The sequence below is a fragment of the Sinohyriopsis cumingii genome, chromosome 9 (assembly GCF_028554795.1).
Source record: "Sinohyriopsis cumingii isolate HCF-2022 chromosome 9, ASM2855479v2, whole genome shotgun sequence".
NCBI lineage: Eukaryota > Metazoa > Mollusca > Bivalvia > Unionida > Unionidae > Sinohyriopsis > Sinohyriopsis cumingii.
This window is the reverse complement of record NC_142969.1, coordinates 76,310,892-76,335,556: the sequence shown is the minus strand read 5'-3', so window position 1 is coordinate 76,335,556 and position 24,665 is coordinate 76,310,892. Positions and strand designations below refer to the sequence as shown.

General features: G+C 35.1%; 1 protein-coding gene across 1 annotated transcript in view; it reads left to right on the top strand.

The window, feature by feature from the left end:
- Positions 1–20,398, top strand: part of LOC149792052 (semaphorin-5A-like) — a 499,542-nt gene extending 479,144 nt beyond the window's left edge. The window contains exons 20-22 of the mRNA XM_089970552.1: positions 869–1,060; positions 12,544–12,714; positions 17,375–20,398. Of these exons, the coding sequence (XP_089826678.1) occupies positions 869–1,060; positions 12,544–12,714; positions 17,375–17,754 (743 nt within the window). The 3' untranslated portion in view covers positions 17,755–20,398. The remainder of the gene's footprint in view (positions 1–868; positions 1,061–12,543; positions 12,715–17,374) is intronic.
- The last annotated feature ends 4,267 nt before the right edge of the window (positions 20,399–24,665 follow it).

Below are 24,665 nucleotides of genomic sequence, written 5' to 3'. Positions count from 1 at the left end.
GCATTACATGGCAATGGCCCTGTGTGTGATAACTTTACATTGCATTACATGGTAATGGCCATGGGTGTGATAACTTTACATTGCATTACATGTTAATGGCCATGGGTGTGATAACTTTACATTGCATTACAAGGCAATGGCCCTAGGTGTGATAACTTTACATTGCATTACATGGTAATAGCCCTGGGTGTGATAACTTTACACTGCATTACAAGGCAATGGCCCTAGGTGTGATAACTTTACATTGCATTACATGGTAATAGCCCAGGGTGTGATAACTTTACATTGGTGTACACAGCTGTTGTCCTAGATGCGATAACTTTGCATTGTTGTACATAGCTGTTGTCTTGGGTATAATGATTTGCTGTACATAGCTGTTGTCTTGGGTATAATGATTTGCTGTACATAGCTGTTGTCTTAGGTATAATGATTTGATGTATATAGCTGTTGTCTTAGGTATAATGATTTGCTGTACATAGCTGTTGTCTTAGGTATAATGATTTGCTGTACATAGCTGTGGACACAGTTATGATATGTTACTTTTCATGCCTGTTGGCCTAACTATGATTCAGTAGTTTTACATTGCTGTACACACCAGTGGCCAGTAAAATGAAATGCTTTTCACAGTAATGTCACAAAGGAACTCTCAAAACTTGTGGGTCTTTTCTGTCAGATATCATGTTTCAAAGTGCCTTGTAGACAGTTGTTCAGTTTGCAGTTATCTCTAGCTGATGTTAACACCCAGGAAAACAGTTTACTGTTATTGATATTGTTATCATCACTGATGTTATTGTCTTTCGTATTATCATAATTATTATTTCTGTTATCATAATTGTTTTGTTGTTATTATTATTATTGTTATTATTAGCTGTGCCACTGGTAGAGGACCGAGATGGAGGCTGGTCGGAATGGGCTACGTGGTCTTCATGCACAGCCAAATGTGATGGTGGGTTACGATGGCGCAGCCGGAACTGTGACAATCCAGAACCCCTTGGGAGGGGCAAGGACTGTGAGGAACACACACTGGAGGGGCAGGAATGTAACTCTCATCCTTGCAAAGGTACAAAAGCTATGTGAAATGTGATGATTTTAATATCTCCTTCTCCAGTATACTACATGTTTATGTCCAAGTAAATTAGACAACTTTATGGCATATGTCCAAATACAGTACCATGAAGGGACAACTTTATGGCTTATGTCCACATACAGTGCAATGAAGGGAGATCTTTATGGCATATGTCCAAATACAGTACCATGAAATGACAACTCTATGGCATACGTCAATATACAATGCCATCAAGGGACAACTTTATGGGTTATGTCCAAATAAAGTACAGTACCATGAAGGGACACCTTTATGGTATATGTTCTTGATAAATACGGAGGGTGTGTAAAAGTTGAACAGATGCAAAATGAAGAGGAAGATTACTTACTTAAATTAATAGGAAGAGAATCAACTAAGCAACAAAGCCTTTTGTCATGATTCTTTTGATGATGATAATGCATGACTGACTTTGTTATGAGTATTTTGATGATGATAATACATGACTGCCTTATGTCATGAGTATTTTGATGATGATAATACATGACTGCCTTTTGTTATGATTATTTTGATGATGATAATACATGACTGCCTTTTGTTATGAGTATCTGGATGATGATAATGCATGACTGACTTCTGTCATGAGTATTTTGATGATGATAATACATGACTGCCTTTTGTCATGATTATTTTGATGATGATAATACATGACTGCCTTTTGTTATGAGTATCTGGATGATGATAATACATGACTGACTTCTGTCATGAGTATTTTGATGATGATAATACATGACTGCCTTTTGTCATGATTATTTTGATGATGATAATACATGACTGCCTTTTGTCATGAGTATTTGGATGATGATAATACATGACTGACTTCTGTCATGAGTATTTTTTATGACTGCCTTTTGTCATGAGTATTATGATGATGATAATACATGACTGCCTTTTGTCATGAGTATTTTGATGATAATAATAGATGACTGCTTATTGTCATGAGTATTTTGATGATGATAATGCATGACTGACTTTGTTACAAGTATTTAACTGATGATGATACATGACTGAATTTTGTCATGAGTATTTTGATGATGATAATACATGACTGCCTTTTGTCATGATTCTTTTGAAAATGATAATACATGACTGCCTTTTGTCATGAGTATTTTGATGATGATAATGCATTACTGACTTTGTTACAAGTATTTAACTGATGATGACAGATGACTGCCTTTTGTCATGAGTATTTTGATGATAATACATGACTGCCTTTTGTCATGAGTATTTTGATGATGATAATACATGACTGCCTTTTGTCATGAGTATTTTGATGACGATAATACATGACTGCCTTTTGTCATGAGTATTTTGATGATGATAATACATGACTGACTTTTGTCATGAGTATTTTGATGATGATAATACATGACTGCCTTTTGTCATGAGTATTTTGATGATGATAATACATGACTGCCTTTTGTCATGAGTATTTTGATGATGATAATACATGACTGCCTTTTGTCATGAGTATTTTGATGATGATAATACATGACTGCCTTTTGTCATGAGTATTTTGATGATGATAATACATGACTGCCTTTTGTCATGAGTATTTTGATGATGATAATACATGATTGCCTTTTGCAATGATTATTTTGATGATGATAATACATGACTGCCTTTTGTCATGATTCTTTTGAAAATGATAATACATGACTGCCTTTTGTCATGATTCTTTTGAAAATGATAATACATGACTGCCTTTTGTCATGAGTATTTTGATGATGATAATACATGACTGCCTTTTGTCATGAGTATTTTGATGATGATAATACATGACTGACTTTTGTCATGAGTATTTTGATGATGATAATACATGACTGCCTTTTGTCATGAGTATTTTGATGATGATATTACATGATTGCCTTTTGTCATGATTATTTTGATGATGATAATACATGACTGCCTTTTGTCATGATTCTTTTGAAAATGATAATACATGACTGCCTTTTGTCATGAGTATTTTGATGATGATAAGGCATGACTGACTTTGTTACAAGTATTTAACTGATGATGACAGATGACTGAATTTTGTCATGAGTATTTTGATGATGATAATACATGACTGCCTTTTGTCATGAGTATTTTGATGATGATAATACATGACTGCCTTTTGTCATGATTCTTTTGAAAATAATAATACATGACTGCCTTTTGTCATGATTCTTTTGATGATGATAATACATGACTGCCTTTTGTCATGAGTATTTTGATGACGATAATACATGACTGCCTTTTGTCATGAGTATTTTGATGATGATAATACATGACTGACTTTTGTCATGAGTATTTTGATGATGATAATACATGACTGCCTTTTGTCATGAGTATTTTGATGATGATAATACATGACTGCCTTTTGTCATGAGTATTTTGATGATGATAATACATGACTGCCTTTTGTCATGATTCTTTTGAAAATGATAATACATGACTGCCTTTTGTCATGAGTATTTTGATGATGATAATACATGACTGCCTTTTGTCATGATTCTTTTGAAAATGATAATACATGACTGCCTTTTGTCATGAGTATTTTGATGATGATCATGACATGACTGACTTTTGTCATGAGTATTTTGAAAATTATAATACATAACTGCCTTTTGTCATGAATATTTTGATTATGATAATACATGACTGACTTTTGTCATGAGTATTTTGATGATGATAATACATGACTGCCTTTGAATACCATAATGTTTCATTGGATGACATATTAAATTTTTTATTGTGGCCAAATTTTTCTACATATACAACTGTGCATTCCTATGGGATGTATGGCAACTTACCTACTTTTGGACAGTGATATTGCCCTTCTTCTCATAATAGAAAATGGAAGCAGTTACTGAATAGCATTAACCATCTCTCATTGGGTTATACAGAACCAGTACCATCTTTATAGGAATACAAATGAACTTTGCATATTCAGATCACATTGTAAGAGTTATTTTATGGTGTAAACATGCTGTGGTTGCAAAACATTCTTTTCTTTTGGAGACCAGTTTATGTCTACAGTCTTCTGTAAACAGAGGTGTGTTTATGTACTCCAATAAGTTAACATTTAAACCACCCTTATATATTGAGTGGATTCCATGTTATAGGTATCCCACACCCTTTCTGAATGAATGCTATCAATTGACCAATTCCCATAGTTTAATTTGTTTTGTTATTTTTCTTCTTTGGGGTTTAACACCATTTTTCAGCACATGATAATATGTAGATGGCATATCAAGACTATGTGGAGGTAAATGGGTCATTTGCAGACAAATGTGACCTTTTTTCCAAAATTCCTTTAGTTCAATCGATTTGAAATTTTTTTTGGCCAAAATGTTAGTAGTAATCATGTAAACAAAATGTTCCAGTAGGCGGAGTAAAGAAATTTTCCCATGATCACAGCCAATCAGTAAGTAGAATACTATGCAAGAATTTCATCAGCTTATATGGACCAATCAGAATTCCATAGAGTGATATGTTAACATGTTGTCATACAAAAATATTTAAACTGCACATACTTTATGTAAAGTGTACTGCCTATGTAATAATTGATAATACCATATAATACAATTTAACAACATTATTTACAAAAATAAATTTTACAGTTAAAGGTGATAAATAAAAGCAAATTGATATATGTTTGATGTGTGACCAATGATTTGAATACATTTGCAAGGAGAGTTCTAAAATGACCTATAACCTGTGTGGTGCTTAAAGCGATTTAAAGGAAGTAACTTCCCCTTTTACAGAATTCTTAGCTGTAGTGAGATCAGTCAAATTATTGGAATTCAAGCACACAGTTTTTATGTAATAAATTTGAGTCAGCATTTATTTATCCATTGAAACCTTCCAAGAATGTTACAATGATTTTACAATGAGTTGTTTGCAGATGTGAAAAGGAATTTTTCTGCTAGGAGACAACTCAAATATTTTAATGTGCACATAAGAAAGAGTGACAGAGAGAGAAAGAGAGAATCCGATGAGATGTTGACAAGACTTGAGATCACTCAATCAGTTTAAAATCCTAAATGTATCCTGAGGACAATGACTGACACTCCACAAATACAAGCAAAAGTCTAACATTACATATAATATAAGAAACATGAGGCTAAATTGAATATAGTACATTTAGCATGATGTGTTCTACTGTTCCAAATCAAATACAGTAATGCAAATATCGGGTCACAAATACAACACTGTAAATCTGGAATATATGCATCCATAATCATCACATCACATATCGAACAATTTGAATACTTAGAGGTGAAACTGATAATGACACACTCTTGCCATTAAACATTTCTATAATTGAACTTAAATCATGTGACATCATACTCAACTTGCATACATATTCTGTTTTGAAACATTATGTTCTTTGGGTCAAACATTCCATTTATTTGGAAGGACAATTGCCTTTTGAATTATAATTAGTAAAAGTAAAATTAATAAATTTGCTATTTATTGAATAATGCATAAAATTCCAAGGACTAATTGTTACATATAGCAAGTGAAAGGTGTATCTCCTAAGTCAGAATTAATGAAATTATTTCTTCTTCTTTAACTCCTATTTCCATTAAAATAAAAACTATGTGATAAGCAGACTCTGAAATGATTTAATCTTAGAATGAAACTCACTGAATAATGTCCAGTCTTTGCCTGCCAGGGCTTGCAAAAGCTGGACACTATTCAATTTGTTTCAAATTCAGTATTAAATGATTACCCATTTGTTATCCTATACAGGCAATTGGTACCAAATGAAGCTGTCTCTACCTGACAATTTAAATACAGATTTTTGTTATGCAATTTTGTATCATGAAAAAATGTATTGAAATTATCTGGCAATGCAGTGTCAGTAAAATATCATGAAAATATGTATGGAAATATCTGGCAATGCAGTGTCAGTAATGTATCATGAAAAGATGTATTGGAATTATCTGGCAATGCAGTGTCAATAATCATGAAAAGATGTATTGGAATTATCTGGCAATGCAGTGTCAGTAATGTATCATGAAAAGATGTATTGGAACTATCTGGCAATGCAGTGTCAGTAATGTATCATGAAAAGATGTATTGGAATTATCTGGCAATGCAGCATCAGTAATGTATCATGAAAAGATGTATTGGAACTATCTGGCAATGCAGTGTCAGTAAAATATCATGAAAAGATGTATTGGAATTATCTGGCAATGAAGCATCAGTAATGTATGATGAAAAGATGTATTGGAACTATCTGGCAATGCAGTGTCAGTAATGTATGATGAAAAGATGTATTGGAATTATCTGGCAATGCAGTGTCAGTAATGTATCATGAAAATATGTATTGGAATTATCTGGGAATGCAGTGTCAGTTTTTTATATCCAACATTTGTAATTTTATTGTTACTTTGGTAAATTTGACCTGAATTGCTTAGTCATGATGAAGAGAATATATAACTGTGTAGATCAGATAGATTCTTTCACCTCTTCTGTTGATATTTATGGTTACAAAGAATATTTGTACATCAACAATTCCTTTGAGTGAATGAAATGCTAATTAATATGCACTATTACTGTAGTGCCACTGACTATTTACAGTTGGTCAGTTGATTCTCATGCTTTGCTTTTCTCAGACATCTTCTCTTTCCATATGTTGGCTTCTCATTTGCCATTTGCCTTCTGGAGAGTTTCTGTAGATTTAGTTACTTATTTTATTTGAAATTGCTGAAGGTTTCTAAGATATACTGCAACATGTTGGGATTAATCACTAAAACAACCAGGAAGGGCGTGGTGATGGTTTAATGAGTACCATGCCAGATTTATGACCGAAAGGATGTGGGTTCAAATCTTACTATTGGAACAACCTTAGTCAGCTACTGAGGTGTTTCCTTGGGCAAGGGACATTACGACTTGGCACTAAAATAGCCTACTTGTGTTGCTGTGCTGTGGAGTGAAAAAAATAAATCTTGTCAGTTTTGTGAGATGGAGAAATATGAATTAGTCTTCCATCACTTATCTGGTCCATAATGCTTGATTAATTTATTTATTAAATGACTTTGCGCTTCTTGTAAATGTTATTTTCATCCTGGGAATCAGATCTACCTTGGCACTCTAAAAAGAAATATTTTCATGATGTTTTTTTCTTGCCATCTACATCTGCTGGTTCAGCTGGATCTAAGTATGACAGTTTTTTGATGTTCCTTGCCATTTGACCAAGTTGCTAGATACTACATCAATATAACCATTGATCTAAGTATGACAGTCTGTGGATGTTCCTTGCCATTTGACCAAGTTGCTAGATACTACATCAATATAACCATTGATCTAAGTATGACAGTTTGTGGATGTTCCTTGCCAATGGACCAAGTTGCTAGATACTACATCAATATAACCATTGATCTAAGTATGACAGTCTGTGGATGTTCCTTGCCATTTGACCAAGTTGCTAGATACTACATCAATATAACCATTGATCTAAGCAAGACAGTCTGTGGATGTTCCTTGCCATTGGACCAAGTTGCTAGATACTACATCAGTATAACCATTGATCTAAGTATAACAGTTTGTGGATGTTCCTTGCCAATGGACCAAGTTGCTAGATACTACATCAATATAACCATTGATCTAAGCATGACAGTCTGTGGATGTTCCTTGCCAATGGACCAAGTTGCTAGATACTACATCAATATAACCATTGATCTAAGCATGACAGTCTGTGGATGTTCCTTGCCAATGGACCAAGTTGCTAGATACTACATCAATATAACCATTGATCTAAGTATGACAGTTTGTGGATGTTCCTTGCCAATGGACCAAGTTGCTAGATACTACATCAATATAACCATTGATCTAAGCATGACAGTTTGTGGATGTTCCTTGCCATTGGACCAAGTTGCTAGATACTACATCAATATAACCATTGATCTAAGTATAACAGTTTGTGGATGTTCCTTGCCAATGGACCAAGTTGCTAGATACTACATCAATATAACCATTGATCTAAGCATGACAGTCTGTGGATGTTCCTTGCCATTGGACCAAGTTGCTAGATACTACATCAATATAACCATTGATCTAAGTATGACAGTCTGTGGATGTTCCTTGCCATTGGACCAAGTTGCTAGATACTACATCAATATAACCATTGATCTAAGTATGACAGTCTGTGGATGTTCCTTGCCATTGGACCAAGTTGCTAGATACTACATCAATATAACCATTGATCTAAGTATGACAGTTTGTGGATGTTCCTTGCCAATGGACCAAGTTGCTAGATACTACATCAATATAACCATTGATCTAAGCATGACAGTTTGTGGATGTTCCTTGCCAATAGACCAAGTTGCTAGATACTGCATCAATATAACCATTGATCTAAGCATGACAGTTTGTGGATGTTCCTTGCCAATGGACCAAGTTGCTAGATACTACATCAATATAACCATTGATCTAAGCATGACATTTTGTGGATGTTCCTTGCCAATGGACCAAGTTGCTAGATACTACATCAATATAACCATTGATCTAAGCATGACAGTTTGTGGATGTTCCTTGCCATTTGACCAAGTTGCTAGATACTACATCAATATAACCATTGATCTAAGCATGACAGTTTGTGGATGTTCCTTGCCAATGGACCAAGTTGCTAGATACTACATCAATATAACCATTGATCTAAGCATGACAGTTTGTGGATGTTCCTTGCCATTTGACCAAGTTGCTAGATACTACATCAATATAACCATTGATCTAAGCATGACATTTTGTGAATGTTCCTTGCCAATGGACCAAGTTGCTAGATACTACATCAATATAACCATTGATCTAAGTATGACAGTCTGTGGATGTTCCTTGCCAATGGACCAAGTTGCTAGATACTACATCAATATAACCATTGATCTAAGTATGACAGTTTGTGGATGTTCCTTGCCAATGGACCATGTTGCTAGATACTACATCAATATAACCATTGATCTAAGCATGACAGTTTGTGGATGTTCCTTGCCATTTGACCAAGTTGCTAGATACTACATCAATATAACCATTGATCTAAGCATGACAGTTTGTGGATGTTCCTTGCCAATGGACCAAGTTGCTAGATACTACATCAATATAACCATTGATCTAAGCATGACAGTTTGTGGATGTTCCTTGCCAATGAACCAAGTTGCTGGATACTACATCAATATAACCATTGATCTAAGCATGACATTTTGTGGATGTTCCTTGCCAATGGACCAAGTTGCTAGATACTACATCAATATAACCATTGATCTAAGCATGACAGTCTGTGGATGTTCCTTGCCATTTGACCAAGTTGCTAGATACTACATCAATATAACCATTGATCTAAGCATGACAGTTTGTGGATGTTCCTTGCCATTTGACCAAGTTGCTAGATACTACATCAATATAACCATTGATCTAAGCATGACATTTTGTGGATGTTCCTTGCCAATGGACCAAGTTGCTAGATACTACATCAATATAACCATTGATCTAAGTATGACAGTTTGTGGATGTTCCTTGCCATTTGACCAAGTTGCTAGATACTACATCAATATAACCATTGATCTAAGCATGACAGTTTGTGGATGTTCCTTGCCAATGGACCAAGTTGCTAGATACTACATCAATATAACCATTGATCTAAGTATAACAGTTTGTGGATGTTCCTTGCCAATGGACCAAGTTGCTAGATACTACATCAATATAACCATTGATCTAAGTATGACAGTCTGTGGATGTTCTTGCCATTGGACCAAGTTGCTAGATACTACATCAATATAACCATTGATCTAAGTATGACAGTTTGTGGATATTCCTTGCCAATGGACCAAGTTGCTAGATACTACATCAATATAACCATTGATCTAAGCATGACAGTTTGTGGATGTTCCTTGCCATTTGACCAAGTTGCTAGATACTACATCCAAATAACCATTGATCTAAGCATGACAGTTTGTGGATGTTCCTTGCCATTTGACCAAGTTGCTAGATACTACATCAATATAACCATTGATCTAAGTATGACAGTTTGTGGATGTTCCTTGCCATTTGACCAAGTTGCTAGATACTACATCAATATAACCATTGATCTAAGTATGACAGTCTGTGGATGTTCCTTGCCATTTGACCACGTTGCTAGATACTACATCAATATAACCATTGATCTAAATATGACAGTCTGTGGATGTTCCTTGCCATTTGACCAAGTTGCTAGATACTACATTAATATAACCATTGATCTAAGCATGACAGTCTGTGGATGTTCCTTGCCATTGGACCAAGTTGCTAGATACTACATCAATATAACCATTGATCTAAGCATGACATTTTTTGGATGTTCCTTGCCAATGGACCAAGTTGCTAGATACTACATCAATATAACCATTGATCTAAGTATGACAGTTTGTGGATGTTCCTTGCCATTTGACCAAGTTTCTAGATACTACATCAATATAACCATTGATCTAAGTATAACAGTTTGTGGATGTTCCTTGCCAATGGACCAAGTTGCTAGATACTACATCAATATAACCATTGATCTAAGCATGACATTTTGTGGATGTTCCTTGCCATTTGACCAAGTTTCTAGATACTACATCAATATAACCATTGATCTAAGTATGATAGTTTGTGGATGTTCCTTGCCATTTGACCAAGTTTCTAGATACTACATCAATATAACCATTGATCTAAGTATGACAGTCTGTGGATGTTCCTTGCCATTTGACCAAGTTGCTAGATACTACATCAATATAACCATTGATATAAGCATGACAGTTTGTGGATGTTCCTTGCCATTTGACCAAGTTTCTAGATACTACATCAATATAACCATTGATCTAAGTATAACAGTTTGTGGATGTTCCTTGCCAATAGACCAAGTTGCTAGATACTACATCAATATAACCATTGATCTAAGCATGACATTTTGTGGATGTTCCTTGCCATTTGACCAAGTTTCTAGATACTACATCAATATAACCATTGATCTAAGTATGATAGTTTGTGGATGTTCCTTGCCATTTGACCAAGTTGCTAGATACTACATCAATATAACCATTTATCTAAATATGACAGTCTGTGGATGTTCCTTGCCATTTGACCAAGTTGCTAGATACTACATTAATATAACCATTGATCTAAGCATGACAGTCTGTGGATGTTCCTTGCCAATGGACCAAGTTGCTAGATACTACATCAATATAACCATTGATCTAAGTATGACAGTTTGTGGATGTTCCTTGCCAATGGACCAAGTTGCTAGATACTACATCAATATAACCATTGATCTAAGTATGACAGTTTGTGTATGTTCCTTGCCATTTGACCAAGTTTCTAGATACTACATCAATATAAGCATTGATCTAAGCATGACAGTTTGTGGATGTTCCTTGCCAATGGACCAAGTTGCTAGATACTACATCAATATAACCATTGATCTAAGCATGACATTTTGTGGATGTTCCTTGCCATTTGACCAAGTTGCTAGATACTACATCAATATAAACATTGGTGGAACGTTTTACTGAGACAGTGTCATCATGTTATACCTGTACATGTAATTACTTTGCACTACAAAGCTATCTATAATGTAATTTCTTTGCACCACAAATATGTATATAATGTAATTACTTTGCACCACAAATCTGTCTATAATGTAATTACTTTGCACCACAAATATGTCTATAATGTAATTACTCTGCACCACAAAATATGTATATAATGTAATTACTTTGCACTACAAATCTGTATATAATGTTTTGTTGTCTTTTCATACACCCACCATAATGTTATGATGATGTATTTGGTTTCTTTATTGTTTTCCAAAATCCAACCATTATCAGACTTCATACATAGCCTCCATATCTGGCAAAGTAGAAACCTATTAATTTTGTGCTATGACAGAAATCAAAGATCAAGGTCACTGGGGTCTAAAGAAGGAAAACTGTTCTGTTGCCAAAAAATAACTTCAAATATCTAACTGACACCTTGACCTACCCTTTTAAGTGGCTTGCATTTTGGCATAAAAAGACACCAATTGAATTGAGAGTTCAAAGGTCAAGGTCACTCTATGAAGAAAAATAGTTATTAAAATATGTTAGGTCTTTATTGCTTACTTCAATAATGCTTTTTAGATAACATGTATTGAGACAATACATTTTTTATTTGGAATCAATATTTCAAAGTTCAAGGTCAAATAAACTTCTAGAACAAACAATGATTTCAAATGCCTGAGACAAGGAAATGCCTGTTGATAAGACAGAGCCTGGAATTGCTTGGTGGCATCAGTTTACCCACTTATTACAGGAGTTAATTAGTGCATGTTTAGTACTTGAGTATCCAAGCAATTAAATAGAGTTTTACATGAAAGAAATAAAATTATTGTATTTTTTGTAACTGTATGATGGGTGCATAATGGATGGTTTAGGGTACTCATTTCTTTTATCTCATCACAGGTATCTGGAGTTGTTGGGGGGAATGGTCTCCTTGCTCTGCATCCTGTGGTGTTGAGGGTGTCACCACAAGGACCAGATATTGTCAGAGTCTTCCACCTGGACAATTGTTCACAATACCTTGTGATGGAAACAACAGTGAAGCTCTTCCCTGTCAGCAATCACACTGCTCAGGTAAAATTGTAAACCCATCATTAAGATTTGTCTCAGCTGTCTCTTAGATTACCTACCATTAACAAATTTATCAGCCATCGGTGCATCAACTGTCCTTAAAGTTTGCTTTTTTGGTTTTAATGACACTTCAGACACATTAATGAGGTTTATGAAATGGGAGCTAAGTGCCAAGGATACAGAGACAAGGACATACAGAGGCAAGGACACAGAGACAAGGACACACATAAACAAGGACATACAGAGGCAATGACACACAGCTAAGTACCAAGGACACAGAGACAAGGACACACAGAGACAAGGACACAGAGAGAAAAGGACACACAGAGACAAGGACACACAGCTAAGTGCCAAGGGCACATAAACAAGGACATACAGAGACAAGGACACACAGAGACAAGGACAGAGAGGCAAGGACACAAAGAGACAAGGACACACAGAGATAAGGACACAGAGACAAGGACACAAAGAGACAAGGACACAAAGAGACAAGGACACAGAGACAAGGACACAAAGAGACAAGGACACAGAGACAAGGACACACAGAGACAAGGACACAAAGAGACAAGGACACACAGCTAAGTGCCAAGGGCACTTAAACAAGGACATACAGAGACAAGGACACAAAGAGACAAGGACACACAGAGGCAAGGACACAAAGAGACAAGGACACAGAGACAAGGACACAAAGAGACAAGGACACAGAGACAAGGACACACAGAGACAAGGACACAAAGAGACAAGGACACACAGCTAAGTGCCAAGGGCACAGAGATAAGGACATAAAGAGACAAGGACACACAGAGACAAGGACACAGAGAGGCAAGGACACAAAGAGACAAGGACACACAGAGGCAAGGACACACAGCTAAGTGCCAAGGACACAGAGACAAGGACACAGAGACAAGGACACACAGAGACAAGGACACACAGCTAAGTGCCAAGGACACACAGAGGCAACCAGTCTGGGTTGTCCTGCAGGGCTGAGGAAAATTTCCCAAGCACTTGTCCCTGGGACGAGTAAGTTGCAACAGTTACTCGTCCCTGCCCTCATTATACTCATTATAGTGCATTTGTCCACCACACTGATTAAGCTTTGAATAAAGAACCACAGATACCTGAAGCAAGCTTGAAATTAAAAAGAGTCAGAACCATACAAATAGTATGTTCTAATGCATGGTTCCTTAGATAAACATAATAAGATACCAGATTTAAGACTAGTTATAGAAATTTAGATTACATACATAACCCATCTTTTCTTAGTGGTGTTTGCATTTACAGTGAATCCTTTCAGTTACGTAAGTGTCCCAATTTCCCATTTCAATGAGCTATTATGGATCTTTATGACTTAGATATGGGAAATGTTACCTAAGTGTCCCAATTTCCCATTTCAATGAGCTATTATGGATCTTTACGACTTAGATATGGGAAATGTTACCTAAGTGTCCCAATTTCCCATTTCAATGAGCTATTATGGACCTTAATGACTCAGATATAGTAACTGTGCAGAGACAGATGATGTGGAAATTTGATGATTTTTATCCATCAGACATAGTTACTCTTTACCCTGATTGTTTTGTTTCAAGATGATGTAGATTTGTTAATACATCGTCTTGCTGAAATAATGATGCCGGCAGATGTTTATGTATGAAAGTAATTACTTTTTAGAAAAAAAGGCCAGTAGCTTGTATTTGAAGGATAAATGATAATCTGTCTCAATTTCTGCTAACTTTTGTACTGAATGATTCATTTTGGTCAGACCACCATTCTTGATAACCATGATTGACTGAAACGACTGGATATTTCCACAGGTGCTTAATGTGAGCTTGATGTTGAGAAAAAAAACCAAATAATAATCTAAAGGAAAAAAATCATACAAATCATACAGAGTGACAAAAATACCTTAGATTACCCCCATGACCCATTCTGACATAGGACCCTCTCTATCATAATATATGAGAGAAGGTATGTAACTTCCAAATACTTCGTTCCACCCATGACCCTCGATTTCCTTCTGATATTTCCTTTTTTAAGGCACACAACCATACTATATGGCTTGTTTTACTTCTGAGATATTTTTCTATCCATCAAGCCATCATTGACTTTTCTTCGTTGTACCAAACTGAAGTTACGGGCTCCGAAACGTGCGATTTTTTTACTTTGAGACAAGTCCGAGCGCATGTGATAATAAGCATAACCTTTTGAGCCAATCATATTTCAGCATTGATGTGTGTGCCGCATAGTTTACCTATTTTGAAAATAGAGTCGCATGTATACAACGTATGTGCAGTGAAGAAGTTAATGTCTAATTCTTGCATAGAACAGGATTCCTAAAGTTAAATCGAGTTAATGGTAAGTAAAAACTTGCGTTTACATGTAATTCAAGAAGGGATGCTCCATAGAGTTGAAAACTTGGTACATGTAGTGGTTTTCACATGTGCACGCATTTGTCCAAAACAAAAAAATTCTCGAAAATTGCATGTTTTGGAGCTCGTAACTTCAGTTTGGTACAACGCACTGATAATGACATTTTTACTGTTACTAATAGCAGCAATCTTTGCTACTTCCATGGCCTTTGCATCACGAATCACCATTAGTGCATAGGTATGCCCATTGTCATCTGAAAAAAAATGCATTATCAAATGTAGAATATTTAGTGAAAATGATGCTTAAATATGCCGCAAAAAACTTTCCACTGTCAGGTCCCAAATCTGCCTGTTTTCAGATTCAATCTCCCGACTTGGCTTTTGAAAAGATTTATTTTTCTCATGACACGCTAGATTAACTGTACTGTACGCTATTAACTAAATTTATACAATGACTATTTGAATTCTTTGGAAATTATTTAATTCTTTATGTACATTTGAAACCTCAACACAGAAGGAGTATTTTTTGTTCATTGGAATGTATTCAGATTTCTTGCAACTATTGGAATTGATAGGACTTTTAGGAACTAGGAATTCATTCACTGTGCTGTAAGTTAATTTAATTCTTTCACTCCTTTATATTTAGAAATGAATTATGTTCAATTATGCAAAACTTGTTTGTTTTGCTATTTCTTGTTGTGTAGTTTAAGTCTTTGCAGTCGTAACATGGGATTGATGGCAAATGGAAATGATCGATGAGCGAAATTAGCATGTATTACTTACCCCACCTGGATTTATGTTTGGTGACACTCCTTTTACAAAATATGACAGCCAGTTGTAAATGAATTGACGACTTGTGCCTTGATACATATATCACCGGACATCTGCTTTAACTTTGTATAATTGTATAATATCTCAGCCACAGACGCCTAAGTTTCCAGCTGTCTAGAAATTTTCTGGAACTTTTGACCCATTCATCATGATGTGGTGTTGCACTTAAAACATCTCAATCATCATATTCACGATAACTGACGTCGACTGCCAGGTTTAGTATCAGGTTCAGTGACTGTTGTCTGATGAATTTGCACTAAATCCATATGCTGTTAATTTTTTAAACCTACTGTTAGGATGAGATAATGAACATGCAATGTCTAACTTACATTTACCCATGATAATGTTGAACTGTCGACAGTATATAACTGTGACTGAGATTTTTTCCATTTGCTTTGTGTTTATACACAGCAATCTGTACTTTAAAGATAATCAGTTTTCTCTGAAGTTTCAGCAAACCTATTTTAATGGTATATTTAAAAAAAAACAAAAAAATCAACAGAAGGATTAGCCGTCCAATTAATTGTAGCTGTTTCTGTTCGTGTCTTCAGAGGTCGGTTGATTGTAGCATGACTGAGTTTATCACAGCATACAGTAATCAAGCCAGATGTCAACATAAGCAGATTATGATGTAACAGTGCACTGTAAAGATGGGTTTGTTAATACGAACAAAGGATTTGTTTATGTAACAGATTCCAGTGCATTGTGTAGCCAAGTTTGCGGCTTCGTTGTCCCTTTGAATTTCTCCATTCCAAATCCATGATCGTATGTACAAATCAACCAACCAAAAAGGCTGTTGCCAAAACAAATAATCACCAAATGGTATATTTTTGTTGCCAATAAGGAAAAAAATTTGCAATTTGCGACATTGGCGAAGCCCAGGACGATCCATGCGGCATGTTGGTTTGTTTTATTTTTTTCTAAGATGACTGAAAATGATGTTTTTCAAAACAATACCATGCCACAGGATTTGACTAAAATGTTTTTCACGCAATATATCATGTTATTGCAGGCATGAAATGTGGATATATTTGGATAGTACTTCACAAAATATGGATACATCTGGTATGTCACAAAATACGGATATATCTGATACTTCACAAAATATGGATATATCAGGTACTTCACAAAATATGGAGATATCTGGTACTTCACAAAATATGGATATATCTGGAGGGAACTACTCAAGATATTGTTATAATTTGTACAAAGCAGGAACCAGTAGGACAGTGCTCTTGAATTGTGCAATATTAATTTTCAAATGCAGTAAAACTAGCTTACATGCTATAACTTTTTAATTGCATTTTTTTGACGTTATAGTTTTTCAATTTAAAGCAGTTTTTCATGCATGTTATATTTTTAGGACCTGTATTACCTTGATTTATCCTCATCCGGATATGTTCTTGATTTATCCTCATCCGGATATGTTCTTGATTTATCCTCATCCGGATATGTTCTTCTTGCAGGTCCTGCCATTGCCTCCCCACTGCGCCTATCAAACACAGGCAATTACACCCTGACGTATCTGCTCATTGCCGGTATTGTCTGCTTTTTCATTGGCTGCTCCTTAACACTTATCCTGTCTACCTACATCACCAGATTTAGAACCGCTATGAGAGTGGTAAAAGCCCATCAAAAACAGAAGGAACACAATGCAGATGATGGTGGTGAAACATCTGAGACAAAATCTGGCCAGCGCTCTTTAGTTTCACTGCACAGCATGGATATTTTTAGATCCAAAGTATATGATATTGAAACAGCTATAGAGGAGCATATGAACAAGCAAGATGGCAGCATGTTGGACAGATCTGTTATGCTTAAGACATTCAGCATGAAGGATTTATAAACTTGCTCAAGATGAGGAAAGGAGATCTTTCAGACCCATAATCATATCTATGTTCTTTATTTGTAATCTCTTGGATGAAATTTTCAATTCACCTGGAATATTAAGTGAGTTGATCCACCTGGAATATTAAGTGAGTTGGTCCGCCTGGAATTTAAAGGGAGCTGAACAAAACTTGATGTGAAAACACGAGTAAAACTTGGACGACTGCTTCTCTTCTTTATACTAAAGAGTGGACCAGTCATTATTGAATGTTTATGCTAAAGAGTGGACCAGTCATTATTGAATGTTTATGCTCAAGAGTGGACCAGTCATTATTGAACGTTTATGCTCAAGATTTGACCAGATATTATTGAGACTTTATTCAGGAGTGGACCAGTCATTGTTGAGACTTTATGCTCAGGAGTGGACCAGTCAGTATTTAATGTTTATGCTCAAGAGTGGAACAGACATTACTGAGACTTTATACTCGGGAGTGGACCAGTCATTGTTGAGACTTTGTACTCACGAGTGGACCAGTCATTGTTGAAAGTTAATTGTTGAATGTTCACTAGCCTAGGCCACATGAAATAAGCAATTCTTTTGAAAGTAAATATTAATTTGTTTATTTTCAGGAAGGCCTCCACATAAGTTGTTCTCCTGATTCTAACATTTACAGTTCCATGAACATTTTATTGTGTTATTTTCTTTTCTATGGGACAAAATCTGCTACTTCTTTTCATTAATGTATATAGTTTATTGTTTAACTGGGGACCTTAAGGAACTAAAATGTTTACAATGTAAATTAAACCATTATTGCAAGGGTCCACCTTTATACAATGCTGTCAGACTATGAGGACATTCTACAGTAAGCAATCTGAATGATATTCCGTTGCAAGTAAGAAAGTGCTTTTTGAAGATCTGGCACCAATTTTGCTTAGTCAGCACACTTGTAATTTTTGCTCCCCTCATTATTTGCAAAGACATTTAACTCTTGTGACAATTTTTTGCACGGCTTGATTTGGTGAGTTTAATGCCATTTTTGAGTACTTGGTGGATGTACATGGTGGCCACTGTATTTGGTAGAGGAAGAACCCAGGAAAACCCCAGCAAGAAACGCTGTCACAAATGGCTTTCTTGCTGAGGTTCATTAGTCTGTGCATAGTTCAGAAATCAGCTGTAGATCTAATGGCAAAAAGTGTCAAATATGGACACAAACTCTTGTTCCAGAACCAATAATTTTAGCCTAAAATATATTTGGTTTAAAAAATGATGTTTTTTCTGTAGTGTTCATACACGATTTGTGGATGTTGCTTAGGTCCATATATATAAGGTGGATATGCCATATTCACACATGATCTATGTTGTCATTTAGGTCCATTCTTAGGTGGATATGCCATTTTCAAACATGAGCTATGGCTGTCATTTAGGTCCATACTTCAGTGGATATGCCATTTTCAAACATGAGCTATGGCTGTCATTTAGGTCCATACTTAAGTGGAAATGCCATGTTCAAACATGAGCTATGGTTGTCATTTAGGTCCATTCTTAGGTGGATATGCCATGTTCAAACATGAGCTATGGTTGTCATTTAGGTCCACACTTTTATGGATATGCTATGTTCAAACATGATCTATGTTGTCATTTAGGTCCATACTTAAGTGGATATGCCATTTTCAAACATGAGCTATGGCTGTCATTTAGGTCCATACTTAAGTGGAAATGCCATGTTCAAACATAAGCTATGGTTGTCATTTAGGTCCATTCTTAGGTGGATATGCCATTTTCAAACATGAGCTATGGCTGTCATTTAGGTCCAAACTTAAGTGGAAATGCCATGTTCAAACATAAGCTATGGTTGTCATTTAGGTCCATACTTAAGTGGATATGCCATGTTCAAACATGAGCTATGGCTGTCATTTAGGTCCATACGTAAGTGGAAATGCCATGTTCAAACATGAGCTATGGTTGTCATTTAGGTCCACACTTTTATGGATATGCCATGTTCAAACATGATCTTTGTTGTCATTTAGGTCCATACTTAAGTGGATATGCCATTTTCAAACATAAGCTATGGTTGTCATTTAGTCCATACTTAAGTGGATATGCCATTTTCAAACATGAGCTATGGTTGCCATTTAGGTCCATACTTAAGTGGAAATGCCATGTTCAAACATGAGCTATGGCTGTCATTTAGGTCCACACTTTTATGGATATGCCATGTTCAAACATGATCTTTGTTGTCATTTAGGTCCATACTTAAGTGGATATGCCATTTTCAAACATGAGCTATGGCTGTCATTTAGGTCCATACTTTTATGGCTATGCCATGTTCAAACATGAGCTATGGTTGTCATTTAGGTCCATTCTTAGGTGGATATGCCATGTTCAAACATGAGCTATGGCTGTCATTTAGGTCCATTCTTAGGTGGATATGCCATGTTCAGACATGAGTTATGCTTGTCATTTAGGTCCATAGTTAACTGGATATGCCATGTTCAAAATTTGCTCAGGAAGGGTTCGTTAGGATATGGGTTTTATTCTGTATTTATTTATTTAATTAGTTTTAATTTATTTTAATTTATATTATTTTAAGTAGTTTTAATTTATTTTAGAAATTATTTCTTGATGTTTTAAAATCTGTTTATAAATAAACATAACCAGCACAGTTTTCTCATTCTGACTTTGTTTCTTTACAAACTCACAGATAGATTCATGGCTTAATGAGAATCATTCAGAGTAATGTACCTTCTTACATTAATTAATTGTGCTTATTCAGCTATTTTTCTGATGGAGAATTTTGCTACAAGACCCAACGTGACTCTAAATAGAGGCAATATCTGATATTATAGAAAAATCTTCAACTGGCATTTCGAATCAAACAGTGTGACCAAAAACATAATCTTCAGATGGTTTAAAATCTAGCCAGGTAATCAAAGACAGAAATTATCATAGAAAATGTTCAAATAGTTTAGAATCTAGCCAAGTAATCAAAGACAGAAATTATCATAGAAAATGTTCAAATGGCTTTCTGTCTGTCCAGATAATCTGCACTTACAAAAAAAGTTGTTTGGCCCTAACTAAGTACAAAGATGTCTGTCTGTAAGGGGTAAAAACAAACTTACTAAAGAAATAATTAAACATAGAAAAATCATCACGCCAAAAGTGTATTGATAAAATATGTAACCTGTACAAAATTCAATGTCCCAAAATGCGTTCTAATCCCTGCCCACATGTATTTTAAGAACAATAACTGTTGTAATAGTTAAAAATGTATGAACTTTTTAAGACTTGTGGCATTAAATTCAAGAATGGAAATCTACATTTTGTATCAAATTAAAACAAATATTTCCAAGCAATTTCATCAAAAAGAAACTTTGTCCCCAATACGTTAGCCCAGTTTTGTGTGAAAAAGTTCCACGTAATGAAATATTACATAATGTCTGACATCATCTGTATCAAATACCATTCATATTAAATGTAGGCAGTGACACAAGGAGTTACTGACTCTGTTGGATTGATATTTCAAACTGTCAATTGTGCATGGCAGAGAGTTGTTGTTGTTGTTTTTTGTAGGGTTTAACACCATTTCTCAGCATATGGCTATACATGGCGGCCAATATTAATGGTGGAGGAAGAATCCAGGAAAACCTCAGAAAGAACCACCAACCCACGAGAAGCTACTGGCAAGCTTTCTCACATACCCACATTGGCCAAATCCGAGACTCGAACTCACACAGATAGAGGTGAGATGGCAGTGATTCGTAACAGAGAGCACTTTAAACCATTCGGCCACTTGGGGCCCCCATGGCAGAGAGAAAGGAGAATAGGGATAGACAATATAGTTCTTACATTTATCAACCAGCTATAATTGATTTGATGCTTGTTACTTTTTTGTTATGCATTTACAAAATCATAATCACACATGATGATTGGCAATTTGTTTCATAAAATTCTCAAGAAAGGTAATCCTTTTGCAATCAGTTGAATAACCAAACTTCTTCGATTAATTTAAAGTTCACTGGTATAATCACGTTCTAGTCCAAACATCTCTCATTGTTTAAGTAGAAAACCTTGATATAAATTGTACACATGATTTATTGTAATTGCAGAATAATTATAAGTCACATGACAGCTTTCATAGCTATGTATGCTTCATGAGAACTGCTTCAAAGGTAGCAGAGGTTTATTTATGGTTGCAATAACAGTAAAACAATTGTACTTTTAAAAGTTCATCTATTATGATTTCACAAGTCATGTATTCATTCATTCAACATGGGATTACTGTGAACAATTATGTCTATGACTATGAAATAAGAATTTGCCAATGCTTGCCATCATGTACAAATGAATGAAATCATACATATTTGTCTGCATAGCATTATGGTTAAGATCTCATTTTCATATAAGATCAAAGAATTAACACCTTTATCATGATTGCCATTAAGTTCAGTGATCTTCGTTACTTCTAAACGTAATCATTATGCAAACGTGGAATTAGCATCCTAATGTTACATTTTATACATCACACCTATACTGTGAAATAAGACTTCATAATACCAGATATCAGAATCGGTGCTGCGACATAGCACTTCATAACACCATATATCAGTATCAGTGCTGTGACGTAACACTGCATAACACCAGATATCAGTGCCAGTGCTGTGACATGATAGTTCATAACACCAGATATCAGTGCCAGTGCTGTGACATGACAGTTCATAACACCAGATATCAGTGCCTGTGCTATGACATAGCACTTCATAACACAAGATATCAGAATCAGTGCTGTGAAAGAACATTTAATAACACCAGATATCAGAATCAGTGCTGTGATAGAACACTTAATAACACCATATATCAGTACCAATTCTCTGACATAACACTTTATAAAACCACATATCAGTACCAATGCTGTGACATTGCAGTTCATAACACCAGATATCAATATCAATGCTTGACATAACACTGCATAACACCAGATATCAGTATCATATAATCATATTCAGTCCTTAGCACTATATGATAAATACAATATGATACTAGTGTTCACATGACATAAAATCTATGAAAAGTGTTGAATAATACAGTGTGACATTCAATGAATGCTGCTTATGGCACACAATATTATTCAAATTGTCTTATGACATTCAATGAATGCCATTATGGTACACTGTATTATTCCATTCATCTTATGAAATTTGTTGAATACAGTTCATAGCACACAGTACCAGTATTATTCAACTCATGACATTTCATGAATGCAGTTTATGGCATACATTATTATTCAACTCATCTTGTGACATTCACTGAATGCCATTCATGGCACACACTATTATTCAATTCATCTTGTGACATTCACTGAATGCCATTCATGGCACACATTATTATTCAACTCATCTTGTGACATTCACTGAACGTCATTCATGGCACACATTATTATTCAACTCATCTTGTCACATTCACTGAATGCCATTCATGGCACACATTATTATTCAACTCATCTTGTCACATTCACTGAATGCCATTCATGGCACACATTATTATTCAACTCATCTTGTCACATTCACTGAATGCCATTCATGGCACACATTATTATTCAACTCATCTTGTGACATTCATTGAATGCCATTCATGGCACACATTATTATTCAACTCATCTTGTGACATTCACTGAATGCCATTCATGGCACACATTATTATTCAACTCATCTTGTGACATTCACTGAATGCCATTCATGGCACACATTATTATTCAACTCATCTTGTGACATTCATTGAATGCCATTCATGGAACACAGTATTCTTCAGCTCATCTTTAGAGTATCTTTTTATGTACCTATTTAATTTGACACAGTTCATCTGGCATTTTATATTGATACTCAGATGTGTAATTCCACATCACACACCTGATTACAACTAATTTTAAGTTTTCTCTGATGCCTGCATGTCAGTATTTTATTTGCATTTAATCAAACTTGTATAAATCTGAATTTGTTTTCAATTTCAGTGAGTGGAAAAATGTTTGAGTGCTTTACATGAAACAAATTTTGTCCAAAACTTCCAAACGTAGTGCAAGTTCAGGCTAATTTATATTAACTAGCTACAGGGATAAAAAAAAATTATATCATCTTTTCGTATATTTATCTTTAGCTATTGGGATAAGTCAAAAAGTATATAACATTTTGGATAACAAATATCAACTTCTGATGTGACAGTTTCATATATTATGGTGTAATAGTAGTTCCAGGCACATGATGGGGAGAATACAAGTAAATTATGAGAAACCGTATAATTCATGACTCTAGTCAGTCTACATTGAGACAGTTTTGAGTCTTAATATAATATACCATGTCACCTACAATGACACCAATAAAATACCATGTCACCTACAATGACACTAATAAAAAAACCATGTCACCTACAATGACACCAATAACATATTATGTCACCTACAATGACACCAATAAAATACCATGTCACCTACAATGACACCAGTAAAATACCATGTCATCTACAATGACACCAATATAAAACCATGTCACCTACAATGACACCAATATAAAACCATGTCACCTACAATGATACCAATAAAATACCATGTCACCTACAATGACACCAATAAAATACCATGTCATCTACAATGACATCAGTGAAAAACCATGTCACATACAATGACAACAATAAAAACCATGTCACCTACAATGACACCAATAAAAAAAATGTCACCTACAATGACACCAATGAAAAACCATGTCACCTACAATTACATCAATCACCTACAATGATACCAATAAAATACCATGTCACATACAATGACACCAATAAAATAAGTTATCACCTACAATGATACCAATAAAATACCATGTCACCTAAAATGACACCAATACAAAAAATGTCACCTACAATGACACCAATGAAAAACCATGTCACCT